The 19,514-nt window shown below is 43.5% G+C and overlaps 1 protein-coding gene across 2 annotated transcripts; it reads left to right on the top strand.

Moving 5' to 3' along the window:
- The first annotated feature begins 5,401 nt into the window (after window positions 1-5,401).
- Window positions 5,402-19,506, top strand: COMMD9 (COMM domain containing 9). 2 transcript variants are annotated; one of them, XM_082410614.1, is made up of 6 exons: window positions 5,402-5,516; window positions 13,381-13,506; window positions 15,203-15,342; window positions 16,712-16,746; window positions 17,609-17,712; window positions 18,763-19,506. In XM_082410614.1, the coding sequence occupies exons 1-6, from the start codon at window positions 5,466-5,468 to the stop codon at window positions 18,901-18,903; spliced, it is 597 nt and encodes a 198-aa protein (XP_082266740.1). In that variant the 5' UTR covers window positions 5,402-5,465; the 3' UTR covers window positions 18,904-19,506. The 2 variants fall into 2 exon arrangements, with proteins under 2 accessions (XP_082266740.1, XP_082266741.1); XM_082410615.1 differs by having other exon boundaries at window positions 18,749-19,506.
- Window positions 19,507-19,514: the final 8 nt, after the last annotated feature.

Raw genomic sequence — 19,514 nt, 5'->3', positions numbered from 1 at the left:
TCACCACAAGTTAGAGCTGAAAAGACTCACAGCTATCATCTCTTCAAACACTCCAACTCTCAGCTTTAATGAGGAGGCACCTGGCCCGGACTGATGCCCGGCCACGTGCCATGTCAGCTGCAGTTGGTAAGGCCGGATGAATCATTATGTGGTAGTATCCATGGGACCCCCTCACAGACCAGACACTCTGTTATGATCAAGCTCACAAAATGAGGCTCCTGCCTTTAAATCCTGGTTCTGCCACTAATTACTCATAGATTGCAAGGGTTTTTTTCTCTGAACCTTAGTTTTCCCACCTGTAAACTGGGATCATCCTTGGATTACTGTGGGGATTAAATGAGTTAATACATGTAAAATTCATAGAACATTACTTGGCCTGTAAAAATTGCTCAAGAAGCATGAATGACAAATTAGATGCTCATATTATACCTGCGATTTGCTTAGATTCATGAGGAGAGGGTATGGGGATGGCTGGAAACCCAGGATCTCGAATACCCAAATTCAGCCTTGCCACCTACTATGGCCTACGTTTGCCCCATTAGGTCCCTCAGGGAAGCTGGGCACCAATAAATACCCATTGAGCACCTGAACCAGTGTTTGGGAGCAGCCAGGGCTCAGCTCCAGGCAACCGTGGCAGTGTGGAAAGGTGGCAATGGCATGGCCAGGCCTGTCAATCTTTAAAGCAACCCAGAAACCTGGATTTCTATGTCAGATTTCCCAATTTTGAAACAGTGTTTCCCAAGCACTGTTAGTGCAAAGTGAGTCTTGAATCATGCAGCTTGTGATGCCTGGTCTGGACACACAGGGCATTCCCAAGCCAGGGCACGCCTGTCGTTTTCAGATCTACTGGCCTCTGTTTGCCCGCAGCCTCCGGTGAGCTGATCAGGCCGCTTCACAGCCCTCCTTGACTTGGAGCAGGCGGTGTAAGATCAGAAATGATGAGCAGGCCGGTCTCCCTGGACACCTGTCCTCATCTCAGTCCGTGAAATGGGGGTGACGAAAAGGGAAACCAGGGAAATGAGGGGGGCTCTCCCTCAAGGACGATGGTCCCTTGGCCTAATCCACCCACTGCTGGCATTCCTCTGATAAAGGGCAGACCGAGGGCTTAAGCCCCCATAATCTCCACCAGTCACCTCAAAGGAACATAAATATAGGTCTAAGTGACCACAAGTGCTTACCGTGCAAACGCAACTTCAAAACAAGAGTGCTTATAATGAGATACCACTTCACACCTACTAGGATGGGTACCATCAAAAAGACAGATGATAACAAGTGTTGGTGAGGATGTGGAAAATTGGAACCCACAGACATTGCTGATGGGAATGTAAAAGGGTGCAACCATGTTAGGAAACAGTCTGGCAGGTCTTCAAAAAGTTAAACACAGAGTTACCGTATGACCCAGCAATTTCACTCCTGGGTGTATACTCCAAGAGAAATGAAAACATAAATCTACACAAAAACTTGTTTGAGAGTGTTCACAGCAGCATTATTCACAATAGCCAAAAGGTAGAAACAACCCAAATATCCATCAAATGATGAATGGATACGCAAAATGTGGTGTATCCACACAATGGAAATTATTCAACAGTCAAAAGGAATGACGTACTGATACGGGCCATAAGAACATTAGGACAGCCCAGGAAAACATTAGGCTGAGTGGAAGAAATTAATTAAAAGACCACATTTCATAAGATTCCATTTATATGAAATGTCCAGAATAGGCAAATCTATAGATATAGAAAGGAGATTAAAGGTGGCCTAGGGCTGGGTGTGATGAAGAGAGTTGGCAGAATGATAGCTAAAGGGTATAGTTTTCCTTTCGGGGGTGATAAAATATGTTCTCAAATTGGCTGTGGTTATGGTTACATAACTCTGTGAATACACTAAAATCCATTGAATTGTTACACTTTAAGTGGGTAAACTGTGTATGTGAATTACATCTCAATAAAGCCATTACCAAAGAAAGAACCTCAAAACTAAGATTGCTGCCCTTAATTACCTTCTATTAAAAAGAAACCCTTTATCCATGTCATTCTCTTCACCATAGCCCCACTGGAGAAGACAGGACAAGAGCTCTAAAAGGATGGTTTCCTCAAAGGCACAGGGCTCAAACGAGGGTAACCAACTAGCTTGGTTTACCCAGGACTATCCCACTGTTGGCACGGAAAGTCCCCTGTCCCAGGCAAACTGAGATGGTTGGTTCATCACCCTAATGCCAACTCTTTCCCAGAGCACTGGATAGCTCTGCCCTTCAGTGCTGCCAATGGCTAGAACCAAGTCTCCATATAAATAATCCATCCCCATTTTGGGTACAAGTCATCCCTGAGCTCCCCCTCATGGTCAAAATGTATTTTTATTATTGTTGCGCCTAACTTACAGATGAGGAAACTGAGGTTCAGCGATGAAATAACTCGCCAGAAGCACACAGGAGCCAGAAATTGAACCTCGATCTTTTTCCAAAGCCCAAGTTACGCCTTCCACTCATCATCTTGTCTCTTACCATACCACTGGGTTGATTGTCCAAGAATACCCCCTGGAGAAGGTAGTCAGACATCCAGACAGAAAAAGCATGAGTTTTCAGCTATAGCAAGACAAGGAGACATGTAGAGCTTGGTGGTTAACAGCACAGACTCTGGAACCGAACTGCTCAAGTTTGAACCGGGGCTCTGCCAAAATTTTAGCTGTGTGATCTTGGACAAGTTACTTAACTTCTCTGTGCCTCAGTTTTCCCGTATGTAAAATGGGAAAAATTATAGTACTGTGTGTGTGTGTGTGTGTGTGTGTGTGTGTATCACACAGGATTGTTATGGGAAGTAAATAAATCATTAAGTCCAAGAGCCTTAAAATGGAGTGTGGTATATTTATTAAATAAATCTATTTAATACATTTATTTAATAATACAAATTTATTGAATAAATGAAAGCAAGCACAGATCCATATACCCAGAATTGGAAAGAAATCAGACTAGGCCTAACAAAAACCAGGTAGTGAGACCAAATCATGGAAGTTAACATTCTGTTCTGTTCTTTCCCATGTAAATGTTTATGGCTGAGGAATTGCTGGAAGCTCTCCAGGCCATAGACAAACCTTTAGATGCAACATGGCAGTGGCAATGCGGGCAGTCCTAGAACAATGGGATGACCTGGTGCAGGGTTGCAGGCCCTGCCTGGCACTGATGTAGCCCAGGGTTTCCTCTCCTTTCATGCCTGCCCTCGAGGGCAAGGAGAGCTGGGTACCCTCCCACTGGGGCAGGTAGGTGTGATCAACATCATTTTTTTGATCAACATCAGCTTAAGTTGAAGTTCAAGAGGCTCAGAGAATTTTCAAGAATTTGTTCAAGGTGAGTTAATAACATGTAGAGTTACATGTGGGATTCGAACTTAGGTTGAATTCTAAAGCCCCTATGCTATTCTGCCTACATGAAATAGTTATTATTGCTCTGTAACAAATTACCTCAAAGCTTATGAACTTAAAATCACGAATACTCATAATCACACAGTTTTTGAAGCCCAGAGAGCCAGCAGTGTTTTAGCTGGGTGGTTCTGACTCAGAATCTCTCATAAGGTTGTAGTCAAGATGTTGGCCAAGGCTACTGTCATCTCAAGGCTCTACCAGGGCTGAAGAATCTGCTTCCAAACTCAGTAATGGGGCTGTTGGCAGGCCTTAGTTTATTGCTGGCTATTGGCCGGAGGCTTCAGTTTTTCACCACATGGACCTCTCTAGAGGACTGTTCATAACATGGCAGCTTGTTTTCCCCGGAGCAAGAGATTCAAGAAAAAGAGAGCAGACGAAAGAGAGTACCCAGAAGCTGCAGTTAACTAATTGCAAAAGTTAAACTAATTAGTTTATAACTAATCTTAGATGTGACATACCACCACTTCTGCCACCTGCTATTGGTCACAGAGACTAATCGTGGCACAACAAGGGAGGGGATGATACAAGGATGTGACTACCAGGAGGCAGGGGTCACTGGGAGCCATACTGGAGGCTGGTGACCACTCTGCCCATCTTTCCAAAGTAAGACAAGAAGGCACAGACCTGCAAATAATAAGGTAAAATCCCTGCAGAAAAGTCACAGAAAGCAATTTTAGTCTAACCACTTTTGAGGGGTTTTTGTTTATTTAAGAAAACATTTACTTCAATCAAGGCACTGGGCTGGCCCTATGAACACAGGCAGGAGTAACCCTAGAGCTTACAGGGACTTATGGCAGAAAACAAGAATCAAGCCATGTGGTCCTGGAAGAAGAGAAGAGGGAGAGGCCAAGAAAGAGAGCTGGGGTCAGGACTCCAGGACAGGGTGGGTCTAACATCTTCTAGTCCAGATATGGGTTCATCCTCAGACAACCTGGGTTTATTTTCCTGGGGCTGGATAACATCCTCACAGAAAATGGGAGAGAGAAAAGAAGGAGGGGGAGGAGTAGGAGGCAGAAAAACAAATGACCAATTCCCGGACTTGCACAATTAGACATTCTTTCTCTAGCTTGAATTTATCAGAACCTGTTTCAAGCCAAATTTTGCTAAGGAACTGGGTATGGAAAAAGAAAGAACCAACTAGATTCTAAAGATAGATAAGGGAAATGTCAGAGGCTGGGGTTAGAAGGCAGAGGAGATAGGTTCCTTAAAACCAAGTTCCAGAACTTTACAATTTGAGTCTGTTCCGAGGTAGGACCTCTGATCACTGGGCAAATCAGAGTCCTGGACTACCCACTCAAAACCATCCTTACATTCATCATAATTATCTTGTTGAATAAATGAATTAAATCATATCCATGAACCACCCCTCCCATCCCCACTATAGGTGTAATAGGAACCTAGTTAGGTAATATCTTTCATTGGATTCCCTTTCTACTCCTTGTCCCAAACACTTCCTCACCTGCTCATCAAAACCGATCTCCCCTTGGACTAGAGAAAGTCATCAACACCCTTTCCTCATCTGGATAAGGTTAATAATACCAGCTCCTACCTACCCCAGAGACACAAAGGAAACTGTACACATGAAATCAATTTTACATTCTTCAAGACAGGCGGGGTGGGGGGTAAATTCCAAGAATTGCAATGATGTGCACAGCTACTTTAATTCTAAGAGGCCAGGTGCGAAGATCACTCCAGAACAGCTAAGGCGCTTGTCAAGCCTGCAGATGCATTCCCCAAATTAGCCAGCCCACCCACGTGAGTCAAGAGAAAATCAGTTTCCCCTGCCCTGGTAAGTAGACAAGCCAAGCCAAGCCAATTTCCTCCCCTGAAAACCATCCAGTACCCGCGTCCTCCAAACCCCACGGTCCTAGAGTCCCCACGCTGAGCTACCCAGCCTCCGCGCCCTACTCGGCTCCTCCCCATCCCGTAGTGCCACGACCCAGGCAGCTCCCGCCACCCTAAAGGACTACAGCCCCCGGCATGCCCCGCGCGGCTGTCGGAGTCTCCCGACCGCGCGTCTCCGCGTACCTAGGTCACGTGACTCGGGGAAGATGGCCGCGCTGACGGCGGAGGTCTTTGCAGCTCTCCAGAGCCTGCTGAAGGTAAATGAGAGGGGTGGGGACAGCGCGAGGCGGGCCTTTGTCTCCGAGACTTTGCACAGAGCAGGAATTGAGAATAAATGGACCCCGATTTGGAGCCACGACGCTGCCACTGTCTCTCACTGTGACTCCTAGCAGGTCGTTGCGCTTTTCCGAGCTTTTTGAAAGTACGAACAAAATTAATACCAGTTTGACAGGATAGTGGGGAAACAAGACAATGGACCTGAAGGCGCTGTACAGATGTTCCCTACTAATAGTCCCTGGGGCTGGCTTTCGGGGTTGGTGCGTTGGGGTGGTAATCTCTAGATCCGTGTTGCCAGTTCCCGATTTCATACCGCAGCCCATCTGCGCTGTCCAGTTCTCTCCTCTGCGTCCGCCCCCTGAGTCAAGTGTGCGTTCTATATTCTCCTGAGTCCTGGGTTTTTTAATTTGCTTTGACCTGTGTGAGGGCCAAAACACTCTCCTGACAATCGTTTGAAAAACTGTGCGGATGGAAGGGATGTACTTCATATGGCGTTGTAGGAGACTGGAATTTTTTGCTTGATTTATGACCTTCCCTATAGAAGAAGCGGCGGCTTTATCTTCCTTCGTAGAACTTGTCGCTGGCTGACATTATGCATCTGGTTGCCTGTTGTCTGCCTTTCTCACAAGAACGTGAGATCCACGAGGGACCTTGTTTTTAAAAAAACTCCAGACGAAGAGGGTTGAGTTAATTACACTCAGCAGTTCATGGCACAGCATCATCATTGGTCCACGCAATGGTCCTTTTGTTTTAACCGCCTCTCCAGTGTTCACTTGTATTCTCCAATCTCTACAGGCATCTACTCTGTTATTCACAAATGTATGCGTAACAAGCGTATCCTCCACACCTGGCATACAGCATGTGCTCAATAAATAGCTGTTCTATGAATTAATAAATGTTGTAAAGCTGGGACTGGAAACCTAGAGCTCTCAACTCCCAACCCAGTGCCTTTTCACCCTTACTGTGGCTGCTCTGCCCCCAACCTCCACCCCAATCCCTCTTCGTTCTATGGGCTTTTTTTCTTTAATACACTTATAAAAATCATTATTAATGTGTAACACACATACAAAAAAAGTGCACAGATTATAAGTGCACCGTTTAATGATTTATTACCACCACCACAGTCAAACAATGAAATGTTACCAGTACGACAGAAGTCTCTCTGTTGTCCCTTCGTTATTTCCCTCACTCTGCTCCCCAACAGTAACCACTATCTTTACTTCTAATATGTCAATTTAATATGGCTCACATTTGAACTTCACATAAATGGAATAATAGGGCATATTTTTGTGTGTGTGTCTGGCTTCTTTTGTTTGCTGTTATGTAGCAGTAGTTCATTCATTTGCATTCCTATTGTCCTATGTACTTTCTTTTTTAAAAAAATTACATAAACTTTTAATTTTGAGATACAGGTTTACAGGCAGTTGCAAAAACAATACAGAAAGATCGCATTTACCCATTACTCAGTTTCCCCCAATGGTAACATCTTGCAAAACTATAGTATGATATCACAACCAGGATATTGACGTTCATAGTCAAGATTCAGAACATTTTCCATCACCACAGTGTTCTTCATGTTGCCCTTTTATAGCCACACCCCCTTCCCCTCTGCCCTCACCCCTTTCGTAACCTCTGGTATTCACCAGTTTGTTCTTCATTTCTGTAATTTTGTCATTTCAAGAATGTTATATAAGTGAGGGACTTCCCCGGTGGTGCAGTGGTTAAGAATCCACCTGCCCATGCAGGGGGCACGGGTTCAATCCCTGGTCTGGGAACATCCCACATGCTGCGGAGCACCTCAGCTCGTGCAGCACAACTACTGAGCCTGTGCTCTAGAGCCCGCGAGCCACAACTCCTGAGCCCACGTACCACAACTACTGAAGCCCGTGCACCTAGAGCCCGTGCTCCGCAGCAAGAGAAGCCACCGCAATGAGAATCCCGTGTACCACGAGGAAGAGTAGACCCCGCTTCCCGCAACTAGAGAAAGTCCGTGCACAGCAACGAAGACCCAACGCAGCCAAAAACATAATACTATAAAAAAAATCAATTGTTTCTATAAACAATGAAACATTCAAAAAAAAAAAGAATGTTATATAAGTGAAATCATACAATATGTAACCTTTTGGGATTGGCTTTTTTCTTTGAGCCCAATTTTCTGGAGCCGTGTTATGTGTTTTAATAGTTCTTTCCTTTTTATTGCTGAGTAGTAGTCTATGGTATGACATCTACATTGTTTCCAGTTTTTTGCTATTACAAATAAACTTGCTGTAAACATTTGTATACAGATTTCTGTATGAACATAAGTCTTTATTTCTCTGAAATTAATGCCCAGGAGTACAGTTCTGGATCATTTGGTAGTTACATGTTTAGGGTTTTCTTGTTGTTTTTATGAAACTGCCAAACTCTTTTCCAGAGTGGCTGTACTACTTTACATTCCCAACAGCAATGCATGAATGGTCCAGTTTCTCCCCATCCTCGCCAGCATTTATTGGCATCGCTATATTTTATTTGAGCTATTCTGATAGGTGTGTATTTACATCTCATTGTGGTTTTAATTCGAAGTTCCCTAATGGTTAATGATGTTGGACATCTTTTCACGTGCTTATTTACCATCTGTGTATCTTCTTCAGCAGAATATTGCGTTATGTCTTTTGCTCATATTCTAATTTCATTGTTTGCTTTGTTACTTTTGCATTTCTTTATATATTCTAGATAGTGGTCCTTTGTCAGATATGTGGTTTGCACATATTCTTTCCTAGTATTTAACTGTCTTTTCATCCTCTTCACAAAGGTGTATTAATTTGGTAGGTCTGCTGTAACAAAATACTACAGACTTGGTGGCTGACACAACAGAAATTTATTGTGTCCCAGTTCTGGAGGCCAGAAGTCTGAGATCAAGGTGTCAGCCAAGTTGGTTTCTTCTGAGGTCTTTGAGGGACAAATTGTTCTGTGCCTCTCTCCTAACTTCTGGTGGTTTCTGGTGATATTTAGTGTATCTTGGCTTGTAGATCTCTGCATTGATCTTCATATGGAGTTCTCCCTGTTTGCATTTTTGTGTCTAAATTTCCCCTTTTAATTAGGACATCAGTCATATTGGATTAGGGTCCACCCTATGAACTCATCTTCACTATTATATCTGTAATAATCCTATTTTTAAATGAGATCACATTTTGAGATAGTGGGGGTTATGACTGCAATATATGACTTTTAGGGGGGACACAGTTCAACCCATAACAGGAGTTTTAGCAGAGCAAAAAGTGTTTTAATTTTGATGAAATACAGTTTTTCAAAAATTTTTCCTTTTATGAATTATGATTTTTTAATGAATTACGCTTTTGGTGTAAAGTCTTAAGAACTCTGTGAAGCCATAGCTCTCCAAATTTTCCCCTATTTTTATCTAAAAGTTTTATGGTTTTATACTTTACATTTGTATAACATTTTTTAAAAATTTATTTTATTTTTGGCTGCGTTGGGTCTTCATTGCTGCACGCGGGCTTTCTCTAGTTGCGGTGAGCGGGGGCTACTCTTCGTTGCAGTGCATGGGCTTCTCATTGTGGTGGCTTCTCTTGTTAAGGAGAATGGGCTCTAGGCACGTGGGCTTCAGTAGTTGTGGCACGCGGGCTCAGTAGTTGTGGCTTGCGGGCTCTAGAGTGCAGGCTCAGTAGTTGTGGTGCATGGGCTTAGTTGCTCTGCGGCATGTGGGATCTTCCCAGACCAGGGTTCTAACCTGTGTCCCCTGCATTGGCAGGCGGATTCTTAACCACTGCGCCACCACGGAAGTCCTTACATTTATATAACATTTAAGTGCATGATTGATTTTGCATTAATTTTGTATAAGATGTGTGAAAAAGTTTGAGATTTTTTTTTTTTTGGGCCTGTGAATGTGCCCTTGTTCCAATACCATTTGTTGAAAAGGGCTTTCTTTCCTTCATTGAATTGCTTTTGCAACTTTGTCAAGAATCAGTTGGGCATATTTACTGGGTCTACTTCAGGGTTCTTTAGTTTGTTCCGTTGATCTATTTGTTTATCCCTCTGAGAATACCATACAGTCTTGATTATCGTAGCTATATAATAAGTCTTGAAATCAGATAGATGGATTCCTCCTACTTCATTCTTTATCAAAATTGTTTTAGCTATTCTAGTTCCTTTGCCTTCCTGTATAAATTTTAGAATGATCTTGGATATATCTAAAAAAAAAAAACTTGCTGAGATTTTCATAGGAATTGGGTTAAATCTGTATATCATTTAGGAGCAAATTAACGTCTTAATGTGTTGGATCATCCAATCCATGATCATGATGTGTCTCCCCATTGATTTAGATCCTTGATTTCTTTTATCTGTATTGTATAATTTTCAGTATACAAGTCCTGTACATGTTTTGTTAGATTTATACCTAAGTATTTCTCTCTTTTTTTTTGAGCAATTGCAAATGATATTGTACTTTTAATTCCAGCATCCACATGTTCATTGCTAGTGTGTAGAAATACATGTGATTTTAGTATGTGTATCTTGGATCTGCAAACTGCTGAACTCACTTATTCTAATGATTTTTTTTGTACATTTCTTGGGACTTTCTCATAGACAGTCATGTCCCTGCAAATAGGGACAGTTTTATTTCTTCCTTTCTGATCTGCAGACCTTTTATTTCTTTCTCTTGCCTTATTTCAGTGGCTAGAATTTTCAGCACAATGTGGAATAACAGTGGTGAGAGCCCACATCCTTGCCTTGTTCCCAACTTTAGTCTTTCATCATTAAGTATGTTTTCTCTAGGTTTTTTGGTAGATGCTCTATGTCAAGTTATGGAAGTTCCCCTCTATTCCTAATTTTATGAGAGTTTTCATCAAGAATGAAAACTCCGCAGTTTGTCAACTGCTCTTTCTGCATTGATTGATATCCTATGATTTTCTCCTTGAGCCTGGTAATATGGTGGATCACGTAGATTTTCAAATACTGAACTGGCCTAGCATCCCTGGAATAAATTCCACCTAGTTATAGTGAATAATCCTTTTTATATATTGCTGAATTCTATTTGCTAGTATGTTGTTAAGGATCTTTGCAGCTATTTTTATGAGGGACATTGGTCTGTAGTTGTTTTTTTGTTTTGTTTTATACAGTCTCTGTCTGATTTCGGTATCAGGGTAATCCTAGCTTTGTGAAATGAATTGGGAAGTGTTTCCTTCTTTTCTGTTTTCTAGAAGAGATTGTGTAGAATTAGTTAATTCTTTCTTTAAATGTTTGTTAGAATTCTCCAGTGAAACCATCTGGGTCTGGTGATTTCTGGGGGTTTTAAAATTACAAATTCAATTTCCTTAACAGTTATAGCACTACTCACGTTTTCAATTTTATATTGGGAGAGTTATGGTAGTTTGTGTTTTTTGAGAAATTGATCCATTTCATTTAAACTGTCAAATTTGTGTGTATAGAGTTGCTTGTAGTTATTCTCTTATTTTCTTTTCGAAATCCACAGGGTCTGTAGTGATGTGCCCTGCTTCATTCCTGATATTGGTAATTTGTGTCTCCTTTCTTTTTAATTTTGTCAGTCTTGCTAAAAGTTTGTTAATTTTATTGATATTTTCAAAGAACTAGTTCTTTGTTCCATTGATTTCTCCTTTTTTATGTTTTCAATTTCTTTGGTGTCTGCTCTTTGTTGTTTCCTTCCTTATTCCTTTGGGTTTATCATGCTCTTGTTTTTCTAGGTTCTTGAGATGAGGGCTTAGATTATTTATTTGAGACTTTTCCTCTTTTCTAATATAGGCATTTAATGCTGTAAATTTCCCTCTCAGCACCATCTTGGCTGTACCCCCAAAATTTTGGTGTTGTTTTTCATTTTCATTCATTCAGTGTAATTTGTTCAACTTTCCCTTTAATCTGTGGATTATTTAGAAGTGTGTTGTTTAAGTTTCCAAATGTTTGGACATGTTCTTGTTATCGATTTCTAATGTGATTCCATTGTGATCACTGAGAACACACTCTGTATGATTTAGTTCTTTTAAGTTTGTTAAGGTTTACTCTTTGGCTCAGAATATCATCTCTCTCGGTATGTGTTCAGTGAGCTTTTGAAAAGAGTGTGTATTCTGTTGTTACTGGGTAGTGTTCCGTAAATGTCAATTAGATTGATTGATGGTGTTGTGGAGTTCTTCTGTGTCCTTGTTGAATCCTGTCTAGTTGTTCTATCAATTGTTGAAAGAGGGGTGTTGAAGACTCCAACTGTATTTATAGATTTGTCGATTTCTCCTTTCAGTTCTGTCTGTTTTTTTTTTTTTTTTTTTTTTTTTTTTCCAGTTCTGTCTATTTTTGCTTCACATATTTTGCAGCTCTCTTGCTGAGGGCATGCACATTCAGGATGTCTTCTGGTCAACAGAACCTTTTACCATTACGTAATGTCCCTCTCTGTCTCTGGTAGTTTTCTCTGCTGTGAAGTCTACTTTATCTGATATTAATATAGCCACTCTTGCTTTCCTGATTAATGTTTGCATGATCTATCTTTTTCCATTCTTTTCCTTTTAATCTGTCTCTGTCATTATATTTGAAGGGACTTTCTTGTAGATAGCATTTAACTGAGTCATATTTTATAATCCACTCAGCCAATTTCTGTCTTTTAATTGGTATATTTAGACCACTTACAGCCAATGTAATTATTGAAATATTAGAACGTAAGTTTGCCATTTTATTTTTTGTTTTCTATTTGTTCTTTTATTTATTTTTTGTTTCTTTACTTTTACTGCCTTCCTGTGGGTTATTTGATCAATTGAACATTTTTTGGAATTCCATTTTGATTTATCTGTAGTGTTTTAAAATTCATTTCTCTTTATAACTCTTATAGTGGTTGTTCAACTTATTACATTTATTTACTATAACATCACAATCTCAGTGACATGTCAGTGTCATCATTTTACCAGTTAGAGTGAAGTCATCCCTTTATAGTCCTACCCTTATTTATAATATAATTGTCTTAAATATTTCCTCTATATACATTTACAGCCACATAGGACAGTGGCTTTTCTTATTGTTCATATATCCCAGACTTCGAGCTGAAGAACAGGGCCACCCAGAACGCCAGTAGGTGAAAACAAACAAACTCCAACAAATACTTGCTCTCTCTAGCCAAAGACCAAGAAGGGGGTGGCTTAGGAAGACAGAAAACTTTTAGACAATAACTGCTCTACTCCACCAAAACACCACTGAAAACACTGTGGCCGCGCTCCACTGTACGTCAACAAAGTCTGAGAGGGAACATCCCCCTCAGGGCGGTGTCAGAGAAGGCCAAGTAGGGAGCTGGACCTCCATCCCCACGAGCTGGTAACAAGTTCCGCCACCCCACGGTATTAGTGGAAACTACTGGAGCCAGAACTTCCACCCCCGCCCAGTAGCTACAAGGAACCCCTACTTTTGGGTGTGAGCAGGAGCCAAGTAGGGGAGCTGGACTTCCGTCTGCATTTGGTAGTAATGAAACAACCACCCCCAGCCCCGCCATGCTCCCCCTGCCACCTGAGCAGTGTCAGAGAAAGCCAGCAAAATAGAAGATTTAAATAAGTGCCAGAGGCTCGGAACGTAATATGGCCACGTCATTCCTTTGTCATGAGGTCCGTAGCAGGTCTGTCTTCTCTTCTCCCCTTTCAGAGTCGTCTTACATTTGTTTTGTATAAAGTGCCCAGGGAATGTAGTTGTGTTTAGCAGGAAAAATAGGGAAAAGTACATCTATGTCATCTTCCCAGAAACGGAAGTGTCCTCTGCACCTCTTAGGTGTCACACCATGACGGAGACAGTATTACGTTCTAAAAAAAATGTATTTTCAGAGTCTGAGTTTGTTGCTTGTTTTGTTTTTTTCCATCTGTGAATTTATAGGCCTCCTCGAAAGATGTTGTCAGACAGCTGTGCCAAGAGAGCTTTTCCAGTTCAGCCCTTGGCTCGAAAAAGCTCTTGGATGTTACGTGTTCCAGCTTGTCTGTGACCCAGGAGGAGGCAGAACAAGTAAGTGGGGTCAGAAGTGACCTCTGGCCCCTGGCTTCTCGGCTCATTAGTCTCTTCCTTGACTTCCCAGTTGTTGCCACATCCAAGGGAATTTTTCCCCTGAAGTGTCTGTTGACATTATAGCAAACTTAAAATAGATGCTTTTTTCTTTTTTAATGTTAGTGAACTTAAAAGCCATTCATTGTCTTTGAACCTTCACTTCCTTATGATAAGTGAGGCGTGGATGGGAAAAGTATACCCAGAATCGGAGCTCCTGACCATTTCCTTTTCAGACTTGTTACCTAGACAGTATGGACAAAAGCCAACCTTGCTATGATTTTCTTTCCCAGCCTGTAACTTAGCGGTGCTGATGAATTGTTGGCTGGATAGCTTAGGCAGACTTTTCCGGGATGGTTGGGCAGAAGCTGTGAGGCCTGAGTATGATTAGGGAGGAGGTACTGCTGGACCTCACCTGATCTCAGGTGGCCAAGAGGACAAGGATGTATGTAGCACTCACAGCCTTATCTTTCCGTGGCAACTATGTTTCTAAAACAGTAATTCATCCAAGCAGACCTGTGCTGTTGTTGTTATTTTTTAATCTGGAGCTTGGCTCATTGAAGTGAGAGGCAGCAGCAAGGTTATGAAAGTGAGTTGGAGTCTTAGTTTGGGTTCCTCAAAAGTAGACCCTGAGGCAACGACTTGGCTGCTGGTAGTTACTTGGGAGGTGATTCTAGAAAGCACAAAGGAGGGAGTGAGGAAAATCAGACCGGGAAGAGAGACAAGCCAGTAGAAGGATATGTTAGTGAGGAATATCAGACCGGGAAGAGAGAGAAGCCAATAAAAGGATATGTTAGTGAGCGGTCACCGCTGTGGGCATCTGCAGTTGGGATCCTGTAAGAAACCACGTGGATAAATGCCCCAGCACTGTCACCCTGGAAGGCAGGGAGGTTGGGGCATTTATCCACTCACTCCCACCCTTCACCAGTAGAGGCTTAATGTCCCCTCGCCTCTGGGTTGTGCTTTTCTGAGCTGAGCAACCTCCCGTGGCATCTGGGAAAGTCCTAAAGAGGAGGAAGTTACCTCCAGAGAGTCCTGTTCTGTTCAGCTGAGCAGCAGATTTACTTTTCCTCGCCCCACCAGGTGACAGCCTAGGGGCAAGGACGTGACAGTCCAGCCAGCCTGGGTGAAAAGCCCCAACTCCCCAGGAGCAAGTGCCTCTGGCAGCAATTCAGTAAGCACGGCTTTGGGTGCTGGCACAGACCATGCAGCCACACTCGGAAGCCCAAGCCACGGGCCCCGGTGTTTCTGCAGCCCTCGCGGTCCAGAGGCAGGGGAGTGGTGCAGCGCTGTCTAGTAACACTGCTGACTTTCTGCTTCTCTCACATTAAGAGGGGAACAGGCTAGAAAGTTAGCTTAAGGTAGGAGTCCGTGCACAAGGAAGGGGATTTATTAACCCTTTGCCCACAAGCAGAGACTTTCTGGCAGGTTGACAGCATCCTCGGTCAGGCAGCTACATGTCTTCTAAGCAACAGGTGAACTTGGAGGCGGGCCGAGGCACGTGAGCATCCTCATCTGCACCAGGGGCCTCCGGACTCCTGGGATTCAGTTTGAATGACGGTGGTGGTCTGTGGCAGGCCCTCTTCCCAGCAGGGGAGATAGAGCCCTGTCCCCTGTCCCGCTGCCCCTCACCACCCAGGGCTCCCCGTCTATCCTGCAGCTGCTCCAGGCTCTGCACCGCCTCACCAGGCTAGTGGTGTTCCGTGACCTGTCCTCCGCCGAGGCGATTCTGGCACTCTTTCCTGAAAATTTCCACCAAAACCTCAAAAACCTGCTGACAAAAATCATCCTAGAACACGTGTAAGTGCTTATTTCTTGGGAGTTTCTTGTAATGCTTGTATTTTTTATTCCTGTTCTGGAAAAAATATGCTTATTCTTGAAAAGCAAGCACAAGTAAGCAAAAAGAAGGAAACCATAATCCCACCACCCAGAGGGTTAGCAGTGTTAATTCCTGAATGGGAAACCTTTTAAGACTGGTTTATTTTTTCCATTTACACATAGAGGAGTTGGTTTTGCTTTTGTTTTTAACACAATGGGATCATGCCGTTTTATAACTTGCTTGTTTTCATTTAACAGTATTAACATTAATGATATTTCAGGTCGATAAATATTTACCTTCAATATCATTCTTAATGGCTAAATATATTCCATTACATGAAGAAATTATGTGTAATTTAGTTAATAAATTCCTTAGGGTTGGACATTTAGGCTATTGGCAGTTTTCACTGCAGTGAACAATTTATGGTGGAACCTTTGCCCACATTGTGCTTCCTTATTTCCTGACTGGTAAATGGTGGTATTGAGGCTTTGGCTTTTTATTATCGAGTCCGCCATCGGAAAGATTGCACCAGCTACTCCTCCACCAGGAGGACATTGATGTGCCACTCTCCCCACACCATCACCAGCACTGAGGGTGTTTTGTTTTGTTTTGTTTTTTTACTTTTTATTCCCAGTTTCACAAATGGCAAATGGTACCTCATTTCAGTTTATATATCTTTGGTACTAGTGATGTCAAATATCTTTTTCACGTTATTGGTCATTTTTATTCTTTTGTGAATTTTCTGTACATTTTCTAGCTGGGCAAATCCTTTTAGATACATACAATTTAAGCAGAACGGATTAACTGCTGGTTAGCAGCAGGCTTGAAGAGACGTCTCTGATAGTAATAACTGATGATGCTTACTTCCCAAGGGTTTTGTTGTTTATTTAGAAACTTTCTGTTGCGTGACCACAGTTTACTCTGACTCTGCTCGGCATCTCACTATGGCGTGATGTGTGTAGCATCAGACACGTCTGTTTAGATGTGTTTTGCGTAAGATGCCGTACTCTGCGTAGTAGATGCTCAGTAAAAAGGGGATAAGTTGACCTTTTCTGTTTTGTCTCTGAGAACAATAGCACAGTTACAGCGCATTTAGCGTTTTCTTGCTTTTCCTAAGCCATGAAAACTAACAGCGCCTATGGCCTTAACATCACTCAGTTTTGTAAAACAAGCAAACAAAAAACTGCTTCTTGGAGGGAGGCGTTTCTGTGGTCCTTTCGTGTCAGGAGGTGATTATAGGTTTTAAGATCACAGAAGGAGCAGAGGCCCAGGCCCATGGGCCTCATTATCAGAAGACTCAATTCGCATCCCTTTTCCATTATATTTTTCTTATCTTTCCCTCTTAAACAGACCTACTTGGAGAGCTGAAGCCCAAACAAATCAGAGTGAGTACTGAGAAACCTGCCTCTTCCTCCCTCCCCCTCCTCCCCAGCCCCAGCCCGAAATCTACCAGAGTTTTTAACTAAAGTCAAAGTGAATTAACCTAATCCCAAATCGAGTAGTGTTAAGTATTTCTTTTTAATTCCACTTTTTAATTTTTTTTCTGGTTATAAACCTAATATAATAGAGGCATGTTGTTAAAAAACAAATATCCTAAGCAGAAAGTGAAGTACTTAAAATAACTATATTTCCATTGGAAAACAAATTAACCATAATTGAAATTAGTGTGAAAGATTGAATAAAAGTGGGTGTTTGATAAACGTTCACTAAACTCACTCCGCACCGGTCACAGTGCCGCAGACTCTACCTGCATTAACTCATTTAGTCCTCCCAACAACCCTGTGAGCTAGGCTGAGATCATCCCCATTTCACAGGTGAGCAAACAGAGGCTCAGAGGTTAGACAGGTGGTAGAACCCACATTCAAGCCAAGTCTGTGTGTCTCTCAAACAAAAGCTCTCTCCGCTATTGTCAAAGCTACACATTTCCTAAGACTCCGGCCACAGCCTCCTCTTCTCCACCTGCATCATTCCTCATTCTATCCGGACATCTGGAGGGTTGGGTGTTAAGGCAGAAGCCTGGAGGTGCTGACCACCACGAATGCGCACTAAGTGCAGGGGCCACGATCAGTGGTAAGGAAGGCCCGGGGCTTGCTGTGGGGTCTTGGGCCCTGTCTGTCTGTCTCCCTCAGAGGCTTGCTGTGTGGATCCCATGCATTGCACATGTGCAGCCCTTGGAGCTGCCTGCCGTCGAGGAAAGGCTTAGTCACGCAGGCGGCGTGCGCACTGAGCCGAGCTGTCCCCACACAGTCTCTCTGCCGCGCCTGGTCGACCTGGACTGGAGGGTGGACATCAGAACCTCCTCAGACAGCATCAGCCGCATGGCCGTCCCGACCTGCCTGCTCCAGATGAAGGTACATCCGCTCTCATGCCCACTAGAAGCAAGGGAGGGGCAGCAGGCACTCGGCGCCCCTGCGGGCCAGCAGAAATGCCAGACTCCAAGTTTTAGGATCTCCAACCCCATAAATAAAAAAAATTTAGCACCCCCAAAATGCAGTGTTTATTTAGAAAGTATATGTGTATTAACATAGCACAGTCATAATAAAACATATAGCGAAACTAGAAATTTTAAAATAAGACAAACACAAAATATAAATTTTAAAATAATTTGCTGATACCTAAAGGTTGTCTTAGACGGCTTACAGGAAGGTTTGGCTTTAACGATAGAAGCACGCACTCAGATTTCCAATTGCCTTCTTGAGAATTTTGGTATACTTTTCCAAATTCTTGTCCAACCTTAGGAGGCTGTTGCTGTTTGTACTGTGCTGAACAAGGGCTCCTATTAGCAGTTGGAGAAGTATCAGTTCTTCATCTTATTGTTCCCATTCTTCATTGGTGTTATCTTCACTTCGCAGTTATTTTCAGGAGTCTTTTTAAGCCACATACCCATTTTTAGGGTTTGTTTAGTTGAAACTAGGTAGCATAATGTTGTATTTACTTAACCACCAGACACCCAGAAACTCAACAGCTGTAAGAAAATGAAAGAGGGTGCCTCTAACAACTAAGTTTTTAACTATTACTAAGGCTTACTTTAAAAAAAAAAAAGTACAAATACATATAACTAGAGGTTGTAATATTTTTCCTGCATCCCAGAGGATTCTTACATACCCCTAGAGCCCACGGCCTAAAGTACCAGCATGAACCCAGGATGTTTCCTCACGCGGGTGCCCAGAGGGAGTTGGGGGTGGGAGGGTGAGTGAGCCTGGCTTCTCCGACCCCTGCCCGGAGCCCCTGAGACAGCTCCCTCCCTGTCCCCATTTGCTGAGTGCCTCCAGGCTGCGACTCTCCGTGACTCTGAGCAAAGAGCCTCTCTTCCGAGCTTCAAGCTTCGCCAGAACGGGGTAGGTAGGGCCTGCCGGTCGAAGAGAGGCAGCTCTGACTTTGGGGCAGTGTTCTCTTTTCAGATCCAGGAAGATGCCAGTCTGTGTGGGGAGCAGCCCTCCATGTCAGCTGTCACCGTGGAGCTGAGTAAGGAGACCCTGGACACGATGTTAGACGGGCTGGGCCGCATCCGGGACCAGCTCTCCGCTGTGGCCAGCAAGTGACGCGGCCAGCCGGCCCCCAGCACGCGCCGTCCTTGCAGCAGGCAGCGGTGGGGACGTGGGGGCTGCCATCCAGCCCGGGCGTGGTTGGACCAGGCGGAAGCAGCCAGGCCCGCGCGCTGCTTTTTCCTCTTTCCGAAGTTGGAGCAGAAGCTGCTGTCTCGCGAGGCTCCTGTGTGGGACTTCATGACCCCGGTGGCAGCAGGAGGGAGCGTTTGCTTGGTCAGCCGCCTCCGCCTGGCTGATTGGAAAATTCAGGCCCAAACTGCGGCACTCGTCTTAATAAGTTCCTTTCGCTCTGATGAGCCCATTTCCAGCTCTGGAATGCACGCAGGGAGTCAGGTGGGTGACGCCAGCAGTTCTGCTTCTCTGTCACAGAAGCCAGGCGGATCCCACAGGGCAGGGCCCCCTCTGCGTGCCTGCCTGCCCCGAGTCCGGAGCCTTCCCGAGCTCCCTCAGCCCTGCTGGACCACCTGGCAGCGTAGGAAGTCTGAAATGGGAACTCACTTCCTTCTCCATAGAACCAGAGGCCCCTTCCTTGATGTAATGCAGCCACTCAGGTTGAAGAAGTAGGAGTGATTAGAAATAAATAACAGTTCCAAAAACTTCACGAT

This window comes from Balaenoptera physalus, assembly GCF_965194825.1.
Source record: "Balaenoptera physalus genome assembly, chromosome: 10".
Taxonomy (NCBI): Eukaryota; Metazoa; Chordata; class Mammalia; order Artiodactyla; family Balaenopteridae; genus Balaenoptera; species Balaenoptera physalus.
Note: the sequence above shows the minus strand (reverse complement) of the source record. Positions and strands in the feature narration are given on the sequence as shown.

Excerpts from the sequence above, each read along its gene's own strand:
- COMMD9 (XM_082410614.1), top strand. The coding sequence starts at position 5,466 with ATGGCCGCGCTGACGGCGGAGGTCTTTGCAGCTCTCCAGAGCCTGCTG. Across the intron at positions 15,343-16,711 it reads AAAATCATCCTAGAACACGT|ACCTACTTGGAGAGCTGAAG; the intron begins GTAAGTGCTTAT and ends CCTCTTAAACAG. Across the intron at positions 16,747-17,608 it reads TGAAGCCCAAACAAATCAGA|TCTCTCTGCCGCGCCTGGTC; the intron begins GTGAGTACTGAG and ends GTCCCCACACAG.